Raw genomic sequence first — 20,304 nt, 5'->3', positions numbered from 1 at the left:
CCACATCCGTTTCAGCCGGAAGTCCAGCCCGCGTGCTGTACTTGTGGGCGTGTGTGCTGCGAGTGAGTAGTACGTCGGTGAATTTCTCTCGATTTGGCAATGAGCTAAAGTCCGCGTACGAAGACGTCATCAGCGATTCGTCGGACACAAACTGACATCTGTTGCGCATGCGTCGGTCGAATGTGTTTTTTTCGTCATTTGCACGTTCGTCTTCAGGGCGCTGTTCGGTTATGACAAACAGACAAACGACCTAAAAGTGATGGAGACTGGAGGTCAGTTTTTATGCATGTAAACCTCGCAGGGAATCGAGTTGACAGGAAAACTGTGTACGCGTGCGCAGTTTATACTTTTTTTTGGATTATTATGTACGCGTTAAAAGTTTAGTTTAAAATTAAGAAACGATTGTACATGTATTAAAATTTATAAAATTGATATTAATTAGTATGTAACCCTTATGGTATTATTCTTGAATGTTTGGTAACACCAGTAGCAATGTTTCTGCTGTAGACATGCAAGTATGGGCGTGGTTTAATTAATATCTATGAAAGTTATATCCATTTCATTGCAGATGGGGGCATCGAGGAATTGGGCGAAGAGTTTAGTGGCAGTAAAATACAATACGGATGGTGCAAAGTGACCAATCCGAACACCAACCTGCCGAAGCTTGTTCTTATCAACTGAGTGAGTTTTCTAAGATCAAAACTGAAGAACACGTCCACGAGGGACATTCATATTATATTTATATCAATGAATAGTTGCTACCTTTTAGTCGTTTGTTGACTGGTTGTGTATTTATGTAATCGGTTTTTCTGTATAGTTTGGGGAGGTGGCACCGACATCACAGAAAGGCGTCTGTCAACGTCATGTCAACGATATTGCCGGATTTCTAAGGGTTTGTGTGTTACATGCATATTTATTGCATGTTGTTTTGTGATTGTTTTGTTCTCTCAGTGTGCTCACGTGACCATCAATGTTCGTCATGAAGGCGACGTGGAGGAGAAGGTCGTATTTTTTAAAGTGTCGAAATCGTCTGGAGCTTGTTATGGCTTCCGCAAGGAAAAGGCCAGACGAGTGGAACCATTCGGTCCAGTGGTATGTATGCTGTATTTGTACTAAATGGGATGGACTGTGGGTTGTGGTAGTTTGCAATACATTTTAAGAAGTCAGATATATTAATTAATGTAATAAATATATAATAATTTATTTTATTAATAATTTTGATAATTTATATAATATGTAAATATATGAATTAATTAATTTTGTTATCTGTAGTTTGTCTCTGTTAGATGTTTAGCTTTTAGTTAAAATGTCAATGTGCAATGTGTATTGTACTGTTTATTTGCAATCAATTAGTGATTTGTGTGTTGCTTGCAGGGTTTGGTTTACAAGAAAGCCGACGTACGAGCTGATATTGATGCAAACAAACGAGACAAGTTTTGGTCTGACCAAGAGGTTGAGTTGCTTTTGATGTAGTTTGTCTCTGTCTGTCTGCCTGTCTGTCTGCCTGTCTGTCTGTCTGTCTGTGTATGTAGTTTTCTTGCTTTGTTAATAGAAACTTGAGAAGCAGCGCGTTCAAGAGGAACGTAAGGTAAAAATTGAGGAAGAAAAGAAGCGGACAGTGAAATCAAAGAGAGGGAGGTCTGTGCGATGGGTGGGATTGTGGTAAATTTTGTGCAGTCAGTGATTGCTTGGTTTGGTAGGCAAGAGAGACAACTTTGTGGAGAGAGGGAAGCTGAACGTGAACGATCAATTGATGGACAGAAGTAGGTTGTGTGTGTGTGTGTGTGTGTGTGTGTGTGTGTGCACGCGCGCGCGCACTACGTGTTGCTTATCTGTGACATTTCACGTGTCTAGAGCTCGTGAAAGGGAAGACTATCGTAGACGTGAAGAAGAAGACAGAGCACATTACGTTAGTTCTTTGTATGCTTCAATATCTTCAATACAGACATTTAGTAAACAGCAGGAATGTGGCAGACAGGCAGATGGTGTATGCAGAAGTGTGCATGTACACTGGCAAGTGTTGTGTGATGCATTTGTCATGGAAACGTTATGTGACATCACAAATTGAAAGTCAGATGCACAAATAGAAATTGCAAAGGCAAATTGCGTCTTGTATTGGTCTACTGCAGTGTAATATATTGCTGGCATTTTAGAAAGCTCGCATGGAGCAGTTGGATGCTGAAACCGAGAGAGAGAAGCGGCAAGCAGACGAGGACAGACGAAGGTTTAAGCAGCAGGTAAATTGCAAGAGTAACTAAAGTCTTTTTCAGAATTAAAGTCACCTCTCCAGTTACAGTCAAAAGTGGGCTGCTGACGTGTAACCCTAGACTAGTCACTAGAAACAGCTTGAGAATGTAATCTGCATGCTAGGTACAGCCACTACACTCTCTATCGCTTTCTACAGCATCGTCGGCTTTCTTCTGTGTAGTTTACTGGCAAGGTATTGAAAGAGCGGTAATGAGACACCACTACAACAATAGGCCATCCGGTACATTATATGGTGTTAGGTATCCTAAGCCACTTCTCAAAGGCAGAGGTGACTTTAATTGTGAAACGGAGTTTAGTTTATGATTTATTGGAAGTTACGATTGTGCCACTTAGTCGTCTATTTGTGTGTGTGTGTGTGTGTGTGTGTGCACGTGTGTGTGTGTGTGCACGTGTGTGTGTGTGTGTGCACGTGTGTGTGTGTGTGTGTGTGTGTGTGTGTGTGTGTGTGTGTGTGTGTCTGTCTGTCTGTCTGTCTGTCTTTCTGCCTGTCTGCCTTTCTGTCTGTCTTTCTGTCTGTCTGTCTGTCTGTCTATTTGTGTGTCTGTCTGTCTGTCAATCACATATATTTGAACTTTTATCTATGATACATTTTGCAATACATTTTGCAATGACTATGTACTGTCCAACTACTAGTAGTGTTCATCAACTAAACTAAGCTAAAATTGAAACTATTCTAAAACAAAATGAGGACTACACTTAAAAGCTACTGTGTACAAAAGCTTGTCTGTCTGTCTGTCTGTCTGTCTGTTTGTGTGTTTGTCTGTCATGATATCATCAATATATTTATGAAATTCTGCTAGCTAACTTGTATGGTTTTTGTCTTAGGAACGTGAGACAATCGGTGCTGCAGTGAGGCACATAAAGGAAACTGTTGCTGAGCGAGAAGTCGCTACTTGTCAGGTGGAAGAAGAGCCGCAGACGCTCAGCATGCAGTAGAAGAAGCAAGACATGCAGTGGAAGAGGCAAGGGCCATGCGAGATGCAGAGGCACAAGCAGAGGTAAGAAAATATGTGAACAAAACTACATAATCTATTGTGTTATCTTACATACAGAAGGGCATGCATTGATAAGTGAGGGTTAGAATGATGTGTGAACAAGACGTCTTGTACTTCATCAGGTGTGCCTTTTGCCTGGTAGCCTTGGACACCCAGACCGTAACACACGTTAGTGGGTGTGCAGTCAGCAAGTTAGATGTGGTGTTGTCTTCGAAAGAGTCGGATTCTCTAGAATAACTTGAGGACCAAGACGTCAATCAGGAATTTTGCTACAGTGAGGTAGTTGTGTAGTGTCGCTCTCATGGCACATTGAAATCGCTGAGAAGACAATGTGTAACATACATTAACACAGAATTGGAGTAAGTGTAGCCTCCTGTGAGCAGAGCTTGGGTATTGCGATGTCTAAGGTTCTTTAAATTACTGGACGTCTTCAGAAATAATTTCAGGCACAGATGGCACTATGCAGTTTACGAAGGGGGTGATTTACTAAGTGGCAAAATACTAAAGGCTGCATCACTATAGGAGTGAGGGACTGAATTAGTGAGAAGGCGATTTAGTTAGTGAGGGGAGATTTAGAGAGGAGTGAATCAGTGAGGGGTGAATCAGTGAGGGGTGAATAAGTGAGGGGTGAGAGAATCAGTGACGAGCAAGAGGATCAGTGAGGGACGATGGATCGTCGAGGGTGTGACGGATTGCCAAGGGTGCAGCAGATCGCAGAGGGTCAAAGAGGGCGAGATTTGCTGAGGGGCATATTGCTCAGGTTGTGGGTGGATCGCTGGGGGCATATTGCTGTATATCTCTGAGAGTTGAGTTACCGAGGGACAAAATTTACTGAGGGGCGAATTACTGAGGAGGTGAATGACTAAAGAGCACATTAAATAGGTACTTTACGGCACGTTTTCCTCATGTGTTCCAATGACATAACAATGTCTAACAGCCACTATCTTATTAAAATATTTTTATATACTAAAAAGTAGTTGTTATCAATAGTTTGTTTGTAGTTATCGTTGCATGTCACATTAGATGTGGTGCATGTCTGTGATGTGTGTGTGTGTGTGTGTGTGTGTGTGTGTGTGTGTGTGTGTGTGTGTGTGTGCATGTACATATTGTTGATCTGGTGTGTTATGTTGGCTGTTGTAGGCAGAAGCCGAGCAAGCACTAGCTGAACAGAGAGTAAGCCGAGATGTACATACATTTACCAGCCACATCTTTGTATATCATATCACCTTAAAATGCCACAATGTTTACCCTGACGTGTTTGAAAAACCTTCAGCTTGTGTATAAGGCCATCCTTCATCCAGTGCCACACTAGCATATGATTTCAGTGTTTTGTATTGCTCGTCTGTGTGTGCGCTTGGCATTTATCTTCATGGTATTTGCATCTCGTTTGTCTGTTGTTGACACGTCAAGCAAAAAAGATTTTGATATCCTTTCAAATTGTTTCTGTTTACAAATTTGGTTTGTTGGACACGTTTTCGGTGTGTATCGAGCATGTGTAGGGTATACCAGGTATGTGATGTCTCACATGTGTAAGGGGACGTTTATTCTAGGGTAATGGTCTTTTGTGGCTTTTTAAAGGAAATATTTTGTAAAGCAGTGATGTTGATTTTTGTTGATTTTTGTTGATTTTTGTTGATTTTCTGAGTTAGTGAACTGTAGAGTGCTGTTGGATGTTGTGTTTGTGGTGTTGTTTGTTTGTTTGCCTGTTTTTTGTTTTTATTGTTTCTGTTTGTTTATTTGTCTGTCTGTTTGTCTGTTTGTCTGCCTCAACGTGTTTGTATGTGTCTGTCTGTCTGTCTGTCTGTCTGTTTGTCTGTCTGTCTGTGTGTCTGTGTGTCCGTTTCTCTGTCTGCCCTTCTGCCTGTTTGTCTGCCTCTGTGTGTGCACGCATGTGTGTGTGTGTGTGTGTGTGTGTGTGTGTGTGTGTGTGTGTGTGTGTGTGTGTGTTTGTCGATCTTTCTGCTTGTCTGTTTGTGTGTCTGTCTATCTGTCTGTCTGTCTGTTTGTTTGTGTGTTAGTTTTCTTACTTTGTTAATAGAAACTTGAGAAGCAGTGTGTTCAAGAGGAACGTAAGGCAAGAGGAGGAAGCAAAGAAGCGAGATGGTGAAGTCGAACAGATGGAGGTCTGTGTTATGGGTGGGATTGTGGAGTTTTTGTGCAGTCAGTGATTGCTTGGTTTGGCAGGCAAGAGAGAGACAACTTCGTGGAGAGAGGGAAGCTGAACGTGCACAAGCAATTGATGCACAGAAGTGGGGTGTGTGTGTGTGTGTGTGTGTGTGTGTGTGTGTGTGTGTGTGTGTGTGTGTGTGTGTGTGTGTGTGTGTGTGTGTGTGCTCTATGTGTTGCTTATCTGTGACATTTGACATGTCTAGAGCTCGTGACAGGGAAGAATATCGTAGACGTGAAGACAGAGCACATTGCGTTAGTTCTTTGTATGCTTCATTATCTTCAATACAGACGTTTAGTAAACAGCAGGAATGTGACAGACAGGCAGGTTGCGTATGCAGGAGTGTGCATGAACACTGGCAAGTGTTGTGTGATGCATGTCTGATGGAAACGTTATGTGACATTACGGATTTGTGTTGTTGTTTTTTGTATGTATTGTGTGGTGATTGGTGATTGTGGCATTAACAACATGTGGAGATAGAGACAGGTAGAAAGGCTGGTGGACAGACAGTTGCACAGGGAGATGGACAGAGAGACAGACAGACAAAGAAATAGACACACAAAGATAAATGATGGACAAAAAACAGACAGACAGAGACAGGAAGACAGTCAGATGATAGACGGACAGACAGACAGACAGACAGACAAAGTGCAATGTTGCTCCTCTGACATAGTCACGCACATTGATGAAGTCATCTAGTGAGAACCGTTCCTCTATATAAATTCCAACCTCCAGCAAATATACACGATATACAGACACACTCGACATTCAGCAAGTTTTTATATCTAGATGACATCACTGCTAGGTCATGGGCACAAGCTATACTTTCTATCAGGCATGGTGGTTTTGGGCTCACTTCTATTCAAAACCTCTCACCAATTGCATTTGTTGTCGGCTGGTTTCAATATTTGCACGTATTACCAAGTTGGTTTTCAGGATTAAGGCGACTGGTAGACACAGTGCTTAGTCAAGCAATCTCATTGAATGCCCAAATAGACACTATCAGTTACAAGTTGCAAAAGTCACTGAATCCAGGCCAGACAGTGACGGATCTACTACCTGACATCGAAAACTTACAACATCGACTGTAAGGAAAACTGGTCAGAGTGCAAGTGTTGCACATGATTGAGAACTCGTCAATGAAAGATGCTGCTCGTTTGAAGTCTCTCCAAGGAAAAGGTTGAGGAGTCTGGCTGGACTGCATTTCTAGTTCACAGCAGCTTGCACTTTCTCTGATTTGTTCTGTTTGGCAGCTTTTGTTAGGCTGGGTCACCCAATACCACTGCCTCCTTCAGTTGATACATGTGAATGTGGGAAACCACTGGATGATGAAGGTTACCATCTTATGACATGCAAGATTGGTGGAGGAGTGGACCAGTTTGGACCCATAATTCCATCAGTTTGGTCAGACTGTCTAAATCACGTCCATCTCAATCATATCATAGACCCGAGACAAAGTATAGCAGCTTCCAAGCCAGACCTGATATCAACGTTCAAAATGCATTTGAATTGAATATTGAGCTGGATGTATCCATAGCTCACCCCTGGTGTCCTGACATCATTCTATTTACAGCACAAAGCAGTGGATCAGCGGCTCTGAGAAGAGAGGAAAAGAAGAAGGAAACGTACAGCTCAGAAAACATCCAAGTGACTCTAACCCTACTGTGGTCCTCCTTGTGTTTGACCACTTGGACATTTGGGGTAAAGATGGACAGCAGTTTCTGCATCAGATATTCCAATGATCAAAAGAGATGACAATGAAAAAATCAACAGCATGGATTTCAAAACTTACTGGCGATGGCAACTGGCAGTGACATTGCAGAGATGCAATGAAAGTGATATCAAAGGAAATTAGATAGGATGGCATGCTCAAGATACTCATTAGGTGATTTATACAAAAGTCAATTGTACAGTAGATAAGTTAGCACTGGAGAGATGGGCCTAGTGGTCGTAGATAATTTTGAGCTGAAGAGACAGTATAGTTTACAGACGGACAGACAGGCAGACAGACAGTAGGCCTGCACATATTATGCAGACATTATATTTAGCATCATTGGTACTGACAAGCATTGAGCATAAAGCGAGCATAATTGCAAGGTTTACAAGCAATACATCATCACGTAAGTGCTAGCTAGTCTGCTAAAGCAATATTAATATGGCGGAGAACTTGGAGATTACACATGGCATTGATGTTACAATAGAACAAACATTAATTAAAAACCAGTTAAGCATATTTTTGCTGGAATGTCAAGCCAGTTTGTTGGCATTTCAAAACTTGTAGTTTGGTTTTGTTGTAAGTTTACTTTGTTTTACTTTCCAACAAATCACTTGAGCCAAGTTGTGTCAAATTGTGTGAGCATAATTTGAGCAAAATTGTACAATTGGGTGAGCACTGCAGCATAGCATAATGCAAGATAGAATGAGCATAATATGTGCAGGTCTAGCAGACAGACAGACAGACAGGAAAGTGACATGTAGGCAAGTAGATTGAAAGTCAGATGCACAAATAGAAATTGCAAAGGCAAATTCGTCTTGTATTGGTCTACTGCAGTGTAATATATTGCTGGCATTTTAGAAAACTCGCATGGAGCAGTTGGATGCTTGAAACTGAGAGCAAGAAGTGGCTAGCACATGAGGAAAGATGAAGGTTTAAGCAGCAGGTAAATCGCAAGTGTAACTAGTTTATGATTTATTGAAATATACGATTGTGATGCAGGATTGTAGCAATTAGTAGTATTTGTGTAGTACACACACACACACACACACACACACACACACACACACACACACACACACACACACACACACACACCACATTATTGAGATCATTGTGATGTGTTTCTTGTAGGGAACTGCATTGGATAGTTTGCTCCAGTCATCACTATTCACGTGGCACTGGTCATTGCTATGAATTGATGTTCATGCATGTTGGTGTGGTTTGCATGCAACATGCTGCAAAGTAAGTTAATTAAATGTATTGGAAATGTATTATGGGAGACATCAAGTGTCAGTTCTCAAATGAATGTAAGGTAGATGAGTCTGTCTTAAATACAAAGGTTGGTTGTCTCTTAATGTTTCTAGTTACACAAAGCCGCAGTTTGTGAGTCTAGTCCATCAACAAGTCATGCAGTGGATCAAGAGAAGCAAGCAGTCAGCAGCCCAGCCGTCAGTTTGAATAGTGGCAGAGTTTGCAAACGAGCAGACAGACTAGATGTGTAAGTTAGAGGAGAGATGGAGTGATAGTGAGGCGTCTAGATGACGTGAGAGTAGGAGGTGTAGTGTTGAATTGAGTTTTGTTGAATACATTACTGTACTCACAAGTGTACGTGTCGTCTAGTTGCAGAGCAAATAAGCAAGCATGTCTGCTATCTCTGCACTCCAAGTCGCTATCAAACGTCGTTATCATGGGCATCACATATGCATGTATGAGGCGCAGCGTTGTTTTTGTGATGACGTGTCAACGCCCTTTAGGGCGGGATCAATTTACGTGTCAACACTCAAGTTGTCAATTCTGCCACCAAGCGACGACCAATGAGAAGATGCCAATCAGTCACGCCTACATTAGACCACATACCTTGCACGCGATGGCAACGCAGGAGGTTTGTCCAATGAAATTGGTTGTATGAGCGGGCGGACACAAACATAGAGGTGAGCTCGAGTGAGACGCGCAACGTTTCTTTCTGCCAACTCGTCGAGAAGATCTCGTGCCGACCGCACAAGCACACAAGAAATTACTATGACTGACAGTGAGGACGAGTATGAAGATAGCAGCAGTTTTGATGATACTTCTACGGAAGAGAGGTGAGCGCGACACACAATCACGGTTTCTCGTAATTGCTTGTAAACCAGTCTACTGGATTTGTGTGACGTGAAACGTGACTAAGACTACGTCTCGACGTGTTTGTGATGCTAGCGTGCATTTGCAATATAGTGCGGTTGTAGGATGTATTGTAATAGACAGTAGACGGGTGTGGGGCGTCGTGCGAGGTGGTAGATTAAAGCAGGAGCATAAAGAGAGAAGATGGAGCGTAGACTCGAGCCAGTCTCTCCCCGCCTTCGTCATTCCCCGGATTGTCGATGATAGGTAGAGTTAGCGTCAGGTCGAGAAGATGGCGGCCAGACAAAGCTGCAAGAAAGCTGATCAATTCGAACAATGACCTGACAACAAGAAGAAAGCCGGGTCCCTTCACCAAGGCCAGCTTTTGAAAGGACATGCGTATTTACCACTTTCCTGTCTAGCTGAGTAGTGCTAGCGCGCTGTACTGATGTGAATGTTACTGTCAACGTCTACGTCTCGTTTTGCAAGCGCGTCTTGCAGCGAAAGTGTCAAAGCTGTCGTTCTAGCGCTAACTCAAAATTACCATATTAGGATAGTGGCTCCGCCTGTTACCATCACAACGATATCACCCCACCCATGCCTACTAGTAGTAGATGGACGCTCCACTATTTATATTCTCCTGGTTGAATACATTACTGTACTCACAAGTGCACGTGTCATCTAGTTGCAGAGCAACTAAGCAAGCATGTCTGCACGCCAAGTCGCTTAGCTAATCTCGCGTAGCCAAACCCCTCCCCTTCTTGATATCTACCGGCGGGGATACATGAAGGGGAGGGGTTTGGCTAAGCGAGACTACAAGTCGCTATCAAACGTCGTTATCAGGGCATCACGTACACGTGTATGCATGCGTGAAGCGAAGCGGTGTTTTTGTGATGACGTGTCAACGCCCTTTAGGGCGGGATCAATTTACGTGTCAACACTCAAGTTGTCAATTCTGTCATCAGCGACGACCAATGAGAACATGCCAATGGGCCAATCAGGTTTGTCAATGAAATTCGGCGCGTGCAAGCAACAAGCTCATTTTTTGGTTGTGTGAGCGGGCGGACACAAACATGTAGCGGCGGCGGCGACGAAAGTGCGCGTAGCGGAGAGTGGGTGTAGAGGTGAGTGAGACGCGCAACGTTTCTTTCTGCCAACTCGTCGATGTATCCCGGCAGAAGATCTCGTTGAATTTCTCGTTTGTGCGAAAGAGCTTTGCCGACCGCACAAGCACACAATAAATTACTAAGACTGACAGTTTGATCTTGTATGAGAAGGTTAGGGAAAAGAGATGAGCGCGACACACAATCACGGTTTCTCTTATTTGTTTGTAAATCCGTCTACTGGCTAAGACTTTCACGTCTCGATGTGTTTGTGATGCTATCGTGCATTTGCAATCTAGTGCGGTTGTAGGATGTATTGTAGACAGTGGCCGTGTTCACGGTTGGGGTGGGGTTTTGCTGTGCTATCATGCGCAAGGTGTGTTCTCACATGTTGAGCTCGTCTAGTTGCCTCTAATTAGCTGTGTAAGCTCTAGCAGACTGCAACTGATTGTGTCATGTACTCAAGCTACGCTACTCAATTGAATTCCCGCGCAAGAATTGAAACGTCTTCCAACCACTTTCCGTCTTCGAGTGCCTTCTCTAGGTGTAGGGACCAAATGCGTGTGATAGAACAGCAACAGTTGCCTGAATCTACGGATGCGACAACGTCTTTCACTACAGAATTCCGCAAGTCGTGCCGCGGATTCGATTTGCTCAAGAAAAAACTGCCAGACCAACACAAAATAGAGCAATCTTCTTTGATTCATTGCTGTGATTCGCAGTATGAATAAACTGGAATGTTTTGACAAACGCTAAACCCAGCACTAACCCTACATTTCTGAAGGCGTAGGCTAGTCTACTCTAACCCACATTCCTGTTGTAAACTGACCTCATTATTGTAATTGGTCAGTAGCAAATCCAGTTCTAAACCCTACTAGTGGGAACACAGCCAGTATGATAGAGTTGATTGGTAGGATGTTAGAGATTAAAGCAAATGGATTGTTAGATTGTGATGTGAGTAAAGGGTTGATGTGGTTGTGTACTGATTGGATTGAGAGCACGTGTTGAGTGAATTGTCGTTTGTTAATGAAATTGGAAGGATTTATTGTTATTGATGTGTTACTGTGATGTTAGAATGAGTGAGAGAGACATCGGAACGTTGAATCACCAACTAGTGGTTGCTGTAAGGAATAACCAAGGTGATGAGGTTGAGAGATTGTTGAATCTAGGAGCATCAGCAAATGCATGTAGTGATGTATGTTATTGATTGAGTGACTCATTTTATTGTTGTCTACAACAACTCACTCTAATGTAGGGATGGCCTGTACTGGTGGAAGCTTGTGATAAACGCTACCATTCTGTATGTAAGCTGCTAGTGAAGAGAGGGGCAGATGTGAACAAAACTACTGAATATGTAAGTGTTGAGAGTGAATGAATGAATGAAGAGAATGAGATTTAAATGATGTGATGAGATTTGTGATAGGATGGATATTACAGTAGAGACAAACAATTAAACACAATTATTGTCATTGCAGGATAGCACTGCTCTAAAGATGGTAGCAATGAATGGTGATGATAAAATGGTCGACTTCCTTTTATCATCAAATGCTGATGCTGGACAGAAGGATGATGTGAGTGTATGTGATGCAGTTTGATGTGGTGATGTGTGAGTATGAGAATTTATGTTTTAAAATGAATGTATTAATAACGTAAACTAGCAGAGTCCTTCAGCATTGCCCATGTAATACAGATGTATGTATATAAAGGTGTAGTGTGTTTGTTTACTTGACCATAACCTCGAAAAGGGGCTCGATGAAACACATGCAGCCAACAGCCGATTAGACTGTTCTTCTAGCTGAGCAGCCTGTTTTTCATCCAGGAAAGATGAGTAAGTATCTAGTTTTTAAGCAAGTTACTAAGTTTCCATATTAAGGTAATGTCCTTGAAAAGGTTGCATTTTCTTTTCCTTTCATACAATCATGCACTGCATACGTTTGTATTTTTGTATTTGCTAAACTGTCATCGTAAGGCAATCATTGTGATGCTTTGATGGAAAGAAGCGTCCTGCACACACTCAAATGGCAATAAGGCAAAAGAGGAGGCAATGAAAGCCATGCAGCTAACAAATGATTGGACTGACACTGTTCTTCTTAAAAGGTTGAACTTGGTGTGTTTGCAGAGTCTCTATGCCAATTGAGTTAGTATTTTTAGTGCACGCACGCGCGCGCGCGCACACACACACACACACACACACACACACAAATAATGCCTTTTTTATCATATTGCCATATATAAAACTGTGCTTATTACCACTTCCCATCAGTAATTAGCCAACGTCACCTGACTGCTATAGACAATCTCTTAGCTCACCACAGTATTCATCGTTTATTGGTGAAGTGGAACACGACAAGATTAAAGGAACTGTACCTGGCAGACCCTCTCCCACCCTCTGGATGTTGAAAAGGGGAGGGACTGGCTAATTGAGACATCACAAACCATCATGTTTGTAATTGGCTCAAAATCAACGTCATTTCCATTCACTTGGCCAACACTCACATCTCAACTCAGTACAGTACACATAGAAAGGGTCTCACCCCAATTATGGTGGCTTAATAATGTGGTTGTGAATGATATTTGATATTGGAAAGTGTTGATTGTGTGTATGGTGGAGCAGGAGATGTAGATGAGTGTTTTACTAGCAGACATGGTGTTGTATTATGAGTAGTGATGGATAGTCTGCTGGCAGTTGTATTGCATTGATTGCTTGTTGGACAACACATTGCTAATATGCATTGTATATGGTCAGTGTGGTTTGACTGCATTTGATTGGGCTATGGATAGAGGTCACATGTCAACAGCTGGTCATTTGTTGTTGGCAACTCAAAGAGTTGAAGATGTTACAGTTGAGGTGTGTGACAGTCAGTTGTGTTGAGAGAATGAAATGAATGTGTGTGGTGTGTGTAGCATCGTCGTCTTGTGTTGCATTGGGCATATGAGAACAAGAGAGATGATGTGATGAAAACAATTGTTAAGCTGGGAACAGAAAAGAAGGATAAGGTGAGAAATAGAATTTGTGAATTATTTCTGTGACATTTATTGTATTGTTGATGCAGTTGGGACGAACTTTACTTCACTATGCTGCTGAGTATGACAGTCGTGATGTGGTTGAGTTTCTCTTGGCCAACAAGGCAGATGCTGATGCTTCAGACAAGGTAGGTGTAGTGACAATCAAATATCAAATGTTAGGTAGGTGTAACAACAATTAATTAAGTTAAGTTGTATAAACTGATCAAGTATTTACTAAACTGTTTTGTCTGCTTAGAAATGAGGTAAAGCAATTTGTTTGTATTACAAAATATGCATATTATTTGCTGTCTTAGGTATTGTGCTATTTACCAACAATTGAGATTTAAATTGTTGTAAAGTCTTAAAATAGATGTATGGAAATGTGAATAAAATGTAAAGTGCATTTTGTGTAAGACTGCTGTGGGGCTGTCATTCCAGCAGAGGCAGTTATTGTATAATTGTATTGGTCAAGACTATGAATTAGAAGCAACAAAGTTGAAGCACGTATCACTAAATCTTTTCTATTTTCAACACTCAACAACAAAAGCAGCCACTGTAAGAGCATTGTAAAAGCACACAGTTGTCAGGAACAGATGCAATGTAACTCACTAGCTTGTGTTGGCTAGGAATGTATTGTGCTATTGTCATACATCAAGTGTGGTCTCAATATAAACATGAGTGGGTACACAGTGACATAACCATATGTGAGTATGACATCTACATGTTGCTTTTTGGGTGACACAAGGAGGCACATTTTGTGGTCTTGAGGTTTCTCAGTTGCTCTTTACATAAGATTTTCTATTTGAAAATTTTGATGTTTTCAACAAACATGTTTTGTCGAGTAATGGAAAGGGGGTCGGACATTTACAGTAACTCTAGGAATGTGGCTTTTCTGACGTTGATAGAAATTGCTTGAGACTGGAATAGGCATTTCATTTTTCTCTATGTTTTCTGGAAGACACTTCCAGCTCTACCTGTTTCAATGCTGGTAGAACCTGGCAGAGGGATGTTATGAACATTTAATGTTTGCTTTAACTTAACAGATGTGTGTTATTGAAATATTACATTGTATACCAATTGTGATGAACCTCCATTTTCAGTAATTTTAAAATCAACTTTTAGTACAATCTTTTACTGCATTCCAGTATAGCTGAAGTGTACCAGTAGGTTGACCTTATTTGCAAACTAAACCAATGTAGCATGCTGAGATTGTATTTTACAGTCTGCACATGCGCAGCGACTGTTTGTGTGCTTGTGGTAGGTGTGTGCACTCAAATTTCTTATTTTGTGACGTGGATGCATGATTTCAAGCAAAGTTCTTGAATTACAGCTGTGGAAGCGAGAATATCTCACAGAGCAATTTCAGCATGCTTGCATGGCACACTAAGAATGCAAGTTCTAATTTGCACATGCTCGGACAATCTCAGCACGGTTATGTACTGTCTGAGCACGGGACACCAGCATGCAGTACAGCGAGGTTGACGAGGATGCAAGAACACTTTTATGCATCTATAATTAAAGAGAGCTGTCTGCTTGTCTGCCTGCCTGTCTGTATGTGAAGCCACTCGTATCTCCACTGCCCCGTTTCTGACCTTTGCTGAATTGGCTCACGCATGCTGAAACGACAGATAGAAGTGAACTTGTTGTCTTCTGGACTTTTTTTGACTGCCAATTGAGTTAGTAGTTGTAGCACTTTCAGGGTTTAACACACACACCACACACACACACACACACACACACACACACACACACACACACACACACGACAATGCGATTTCCTCCCCCAACCCACCTCCACTCACGCGTGAATATGTCAGGAATGGCGAGTCAGATCTCCACCAAATTTACACTGGCTGTTCCTGACCTCGGACGGTACCCACGGAGAGTGTCGTTTATTGCGGGCGACGTCGAAGAAGGAAAGATATTTTTTAGTATATCCAGGTCTGGCTCATGACAGGTACAACGTGTAAACACATAGCGTGCTGGAATACTATCCGTGCATGCTTATGTGGTACAAAATGGCATGGAGCAAGACGGAGACTCTGTCTTATTTGCCTTATCCGATTATGGAGTAACCAAGATGTGCAATACAAATGTCTTGAACTCTGTTGCTGCAACAATCACCTGGCGATAGACCTATGTCTTGTATGAATAGTACGACGTCTCATATATGTTCTATGCATTTCTCCATATGACTGTTGTAAATCCATAGAGAGAAAACACAGCACCTTGGCTTCTGTTCATTGCAAACGTGAGCTATGACGATCTCAAGTAACTAAGGCACGTTAATGACACGCATTGGCTTACTTCTACGTGCCCATTAAAATTATTGGCTCACTTCTACAGTGTGTTGTGTAAACACTGACTGGAATGGCGGGGCTAGAATGGCCTCTCTCGTCTTGGCTCACTATGCATGCTCGTGTAACCGGAGCATCAGTACATATTATCTAGGTTAGATTACCATGGCTATTTGCCAACCTGTTTGTTCAAAACCTTTGGACTAAGCCAACTGTGATGTTGATGCTAATGTGGAGTTTACTGTAGCTGTGGCAGCATTTTTCATCATTGTATACAAACTTCAGGTATAAATTGTTACATCTGATATGTGTGTTTCATGTTTAGTATGGTAAGAGACCATACCAACTGGCTGATGGTGAACTGAGAAGACGACTGAAGAAAGCAAGAGTGAGACGTTTATGTAGTGAGATATGGTGGTATGTGTAGAATGGATGGTTTGTATTGGCAGGATGAACAGAAGTATGCTGTTCTGTTTGCTGAGGGCACAGTGAGACCAGAAATCATCAAGTTGTGTTTCATCGGTTCAGAAGGAGCAGGAAAGACGACACTCAAGAAGGCTCTCAAACGAAGATGGTTCAAACGAATTTTCACAAACGAGAATAAAGCAGACGACCCGTATTGTGAAGAGGAACGCACGATTGGTATCAACGTGATGATAGCCTATATTCCAGGAGTGGGTCTCGTTTCGCTGTGGGACCACGCAGGTCAAAAGCAGTTCCACAAAACCCATGGCCTCTTCTTCTCTGCATCCAACTCGTTCTTCATCTTGCTAGTGAGTCTAGTGAGAGGAAAGGAGAGACGACGGTGCAGCGATGAGGAGTTGCTAGATGAGCTTCAGTACTGGCTCTCATTTCTCAGATCCAGTTTGGATGGAGAGTTTATACCTACAGTGTTGATAATGGCCAGTCGAGGAGATTATTATCATGATGGTCAGCGTGTGTTGCAGCGTGTGGTCGACTACATTCGTGAGCTGTTCAAAGGCAAGATCAACATCATTCAAGAATGTTTGGTTATCGACTGCAGGCAGAGCAAATCTCCTGAAATGAAACAACTGAAGAAGTTGTTATGTGATCTGAAGCACGAGCTTCAGCAGGTGATCATATGACTAAGTTTAGTTAATTATTTACTTGCTAATTCAGATGTTTGTGTTACAGTCTGCTCCTCTGTATCCTCGTCTTTGTCAGCCAGTCGTGTCCAAGTTGCTTCCTTCTCTTCGTAAGAAACAAGAAGATCCATTCATGGAGACGGCAACACTCATGGAGAAGATTGAGCAAGAAGCATGTCCAGGACTAGAGAAGGAGGTTGTAGAAAAGGTAGTTGGTTTCTTGGATCAATCAGGAGAGGTGAGATGACTAAAGTTTGTTTTAGAATTAAAGTCACTTTTGGTTTGGTGGGGATGGCCTAGGATGTCACCCTATAATGTACTTGATGCAGTATTATGTAACAGTTCAAGTTTCTTATTACTGCATGCTGTATGGAACACCCTGATCAAACTGAAGCCGACCTTGCTGTAGAAAGCGATAGAGAGCGTTAATTAGTGCCTGTACCTAGTGTCTGTTCCCCATAAATCTTCAATATCTTCGCTGTGTTTTGGACTTCCTTGATGATCTTGGTATCGTTAGAAACTCCTAGGTCTGACATTTGTGTATCAAATTATCTAAGCCCTTCCTACAGAGGAAACCAAACTTTTGTATGTGAAAGACATATTAGGATACAACAGGTGGACCAACGGATCGGGTGTCTGGATTTGCTGGACTGGACTAATGAACTACTGGACTCCAATCGTTCCCCAATCAGTCGTACCCCAATATTACTGTTGCAGTTTTTGCCATGTCCACTGCAAAGAATCTACTTACGAGTGTACATGATGTACTGTAAAATACACAAAAAATACGTACACAGCATGCGTATTTGCCTGAGTAAAGTACCCCAGGCACAAGAAACAATCCTTAATTGTCGATGGCTCGAGGGCAGCACACCATGCACGTAGAATCCTACTTCTACTTCTGCCCGTGTCTAGAGAAACTTTAAGTGGAGATCCTTCGATTGGACAGCACAACATTCACATTGTCTGACTCGACCAAGATCGCATTCTAAAATAGTCTTTAGTAGCTAAGTTAGAAATTAGGTAATGCGTGCATTGATTCTTTGCAGCGGACATTGTAGAAGCAAAGTGACAGCAAAGGTATTGGAGTTCAATAGTCCAGTACAGTAGTCCAGTACAGCGAATCCAGACACCCCAACACAGAGCAACTGGAACCATTTAAGATTATTGGCATAACATGGTCTAGAGCCCTGTCCACACTAGACCAGAATGGATTGCGATTTGCTGCTGATCGCGATCCAATTGGAGTAGCGAGTGTCCACACTGCACTTTGAAAACGATACCTACCAGTCCGCCTAATTTTTGGTATCACGTGACTGATGACCGTTGTGTACGTGTCGGCTCTTTCCTTGTGGAAAGCATTGATACGGCAACGTAAGGTGAGTGAGAACAAAGACGATGAGGAGGGTTAGATGTTTTGACTACACGTGTAGTGTATGTGAAGGTGTAATGCCCACTATTTCTAATTGAATTCAACCGATCGTGATCGAAACCACCTCCTGATGTGGATTGGATTTATCGTGATCCAGTTGCAAGTGTGGACAAGTTATAACTGGAGCAGCTCTTAGTGCTCTAATGAGCACGTGGTGTGACCTCAACCTCATTACTCACTTCCAAGTGGGAACAGACAGTAGGGTATAGATTACATTCTCAAGCTTTTTCTAGCTATTTGGGATAACATAACAAATCTAATTACCTTCTATGTTATTATTTTGCCATATCTCTACCTATCTCAGGTGTAATATATTCTACAAATGTGATGGGTGTGTGTAATTGCATAAAGCAGAATGATACCAGTATGTATGATGTCAGTATAGTTCTATGTTTACGCGTCAGCTGCCCACTTTTGGTTGTGACAGCAGAGGTGACTATAATTCTGAAATGGACTTTAGCAGCTGTTTACTGATTAATTGAGTTTGTGTGTGGGTGTGGATGCATGTGTTTGTTTGCATTTACTGTATTATTGTTGTGTTGTGTTTAGATTGCTGTTGTTGGTGATGTGGCTGCTCTCAATCCTGCTTGTCTACATCAATATGCCATCGGTCCTATTGTTGCTTCTGAGGATTTCACGTGGCGTGTCAGGTCCCCGAGAAATGATGGCACAGTAACAAAAGAAGAAGCGAAAACGGCAATCGATCATTACTTGAGAGATCACAAGATTGCTGTTCAACTCAACACAGATAAAGTTCTCGCTATCAACAAATCTCTTGGTATCTGCTTCAAAGTGGAAGGCAGAGACGACACGTACATGTTTCCAGCTCTCTTGCCTCCTAATGATCTGTCTGTCATGTGGCAGAAAGATGAGAATAAGAAAGTGTATGTCGGTCGACGTCAAGTTTGCAGCAGTCAGACGACCATCTTCAGTCCATCTACATTCTGCATGTTTCAATCTAAAGTTTGCACAACATTAGATCCAGAAGCAGCAAGGCTGTGGAGGGATGGACTGATCTTATCACAAGGCAGTACAGTTCATAATCTCATTGAGTGTTTGGTGGCCATGATAGATCCTGTTCGTTCTGTTGACTTTGTGTGTCGTGGAGGCAAGCAAACAGAAGTAGAATGTGTTTCACTGCTGGACACTGTCATGTCTCTTTGGAGAGATATGTTAGACAGCTACAGTCCGGGCACTGAATATCAGACTGAATATCTGAGCAGAAAGCATTTAGAGGAACACAAAGAACTGAAACATGTCGCTACCTACTCTGAGGAGAAAATCAAGGAAGCAAAAGCAAAGGAAGAAGGAGCAGATGCTGCTGTCAAACAAGTAGTTGGTAATGAGCTGATGGTAGAAAGTCTTGGCGACCTGCTGGTCATTCAACCCATCAGTCAATCAGCTCCAGTTTCATCCAGTGCAGTTTTCAATGCTGTTATTGGGTGTGGTTCATCTCAATGGTATTCATGTGGACTAAAACTAGACTTTAATCATGATCAGATTGAAGCTTTGTGTCATGACAAAGTGACTCCTGCTGATAAATTGTCTGCAATCATCCAAGTAAAGACCAAACAAGTTGGTGATGTGAAGAAGATGGATGATCTGCTGTTGGAGGCGTGTAGACATTTACCAGATCCAATTGACGGTGCAGTGAAGGAGAAGCTTGGAATTTATCATTAGTTACGTGACTGTAGAAAGTAAGCTTTCTATATCTATAGTCAGAAGTTATTGACAAAATTGCTGTTTTTCAAGTGTCACACATTCTGTCTAAAGGAGGAGCTTATTTGGGCATGTAGTAGGTAGTGATGATGGGCTTAGGTAATGCACATGTACTTAAGGATTATTGGCATAATTACTGCAAACCATTTGTATTGCTTACAGAACAAATTAAATGTATACAGGCCATTGGCTTTTACGGGCCATTCTATATCTTTCTTTTCAGATAGGGGTCGTAGTAGGAGCAATACCCTGTATCACGACTACTGTACCTTCCTAAAATGTATGAGATCAATCCGCCTGGTTTGAGATTGTTTCAATAATTTTTGCTCACCCACCCTTAAAACTGAAAACATTAAATTCAACAAACATTGCCCAATTGATGGTTCAAATGTGT

At 42.0% G+C, this 20,304-nt stretch overlaps 2 protein-coding genes across 2 annotated transcripts; both read left to right on the top strand.

Annotated features, from left to right (window-relative positions):
- Nucleotides 1-747: 747 nt before the first annotated feature.
- LOC134195883 (drebrin-like protein B) lies at nucleotides 748-8,740 on the top strand. The gene is made up of 14 exons (XM_062664975.1): nucleotides 748-771; nucleotides 818-892; nucleotides 952-1,092; nucleotides 1,375-1,452; nucleotides 1,553-1,638; nucleotides 1,701-1,763; nucleotides 1,855-1,909; nucleotides 2,154-2,237; nucleotides 3,094-3,266; nucleotides 4,404-4,436; nucleotides 5,302-5,386; nucleotides 5,448-5,517; nucleotides 8,006-8,090; nucleotides 8,279-8,740. Exons 1-9 carry the CDS (start codon nucleotides 748-750, stop codon nucleotides 3,202-3,204), a joined length of 717 nt encoding a protein of 238 aa, XP_062520959.1. The 3' UTR covers nucleotides 3,205-3,266; nucleotides 4,404-4,436; nucleotides 5,302-5,386; nucleotides 5,448-5,517; nucleotides 8,006-8,090; nucleotides 8,279-8,740.
- Nucleotides 8,741-9,063: 323 nt separating this feature from the next.
- Nucleotides 9,064-20,226, top strand: LOC134195717 (death-associated protein kinase 1-like). Its single transcript, XM_062664798.1, has 11 exons — nucleotides 9,064-9,231; nucleotides 11,425-11,545; nucleotides 11,606-11,704; nucleotides 11,826-11,921; nucleotides 13,097-13,198; nucleotides 13,255-13,347; nucleotides 13,404-13,502; nucleotides 15,979-16,041; nucleotides 16,103-16,747; nucleotides 16,809-16,997; nucleotides 18,741-20,226. Exons 1-11 carry the CDS (start codon nucleotides 9,167-9,169, stop codon nucleotides 19,869-19,871), a joined length of 2,703 nt encoding a protein of 900 aa, XP_062520782.1. The 5' UTR covers nucleotides 9,064-9,166; the 3' UTR covers nucleotides 19,872-20,226.
- The last annotated feature ends 78 nt before the right edge of the window (nucleotides 20,227-20,304 follow it).

This window comes from Corticium candelabrum, chromosome 1 (assembly GCF_963422355.1).
Source record: "Corticium candelabrum chromosome 1, ooCorCand1.1, whole genome shotgun sequence".
In the NCBI taxonomy this organism is placed as follows: Eukaryota; Metazoa; Porifera; class Homoscleromorpha; order Homosclerophorida; family Plakinidae; genus Corticium; species Corticium candelabrum.
Note: the sequence above shows the minus strand (reverse complement) of the source record. Positions and strands in the feature narration are given on the sequence as shown.

Coding starts and splice junctions, on each gene's coding strand:
- LOC134195883 (XM_062664975.1), top strand. CDS start 748: ATGAATAGTTGCTACCTTTTAGTC. Junction 1,639..1,700: donor GTGAAATCAAAGAGAGGGAG/GTCTGTGCGATG, acceptor TTGGTTTGGTAG/GCAAGAGAGACAACTTTGTG. Junction 1,764..1,854: donor CGATCAATTGATGGACAGAA/GTAGGTTGTGTG, acceptor TCACGTGTCTAG/AGCTCGTGAAAGGGAAGACT.
- LOC134195717 (XM_062664798.1), top strand. CDS start 9,167: ATGACTGACAGTGAGGACGAGTATGAAGATAGCAGCAGTTTTGATGAT. Junction 9,232..11,424: donor GATACTTCTACGGAAGAGAG/GTGAGCGCGACA, acceptor CTGTGATGTTAG/AATGAGTGAGAGAGACATCG. Junction 11,546..11,605: donor CAGCAAATGCATGTAGTGAT/GTATGTTATTGA, acceptor ACTCTAATGTAG/GGATGGCCTGTACTGGTGGA.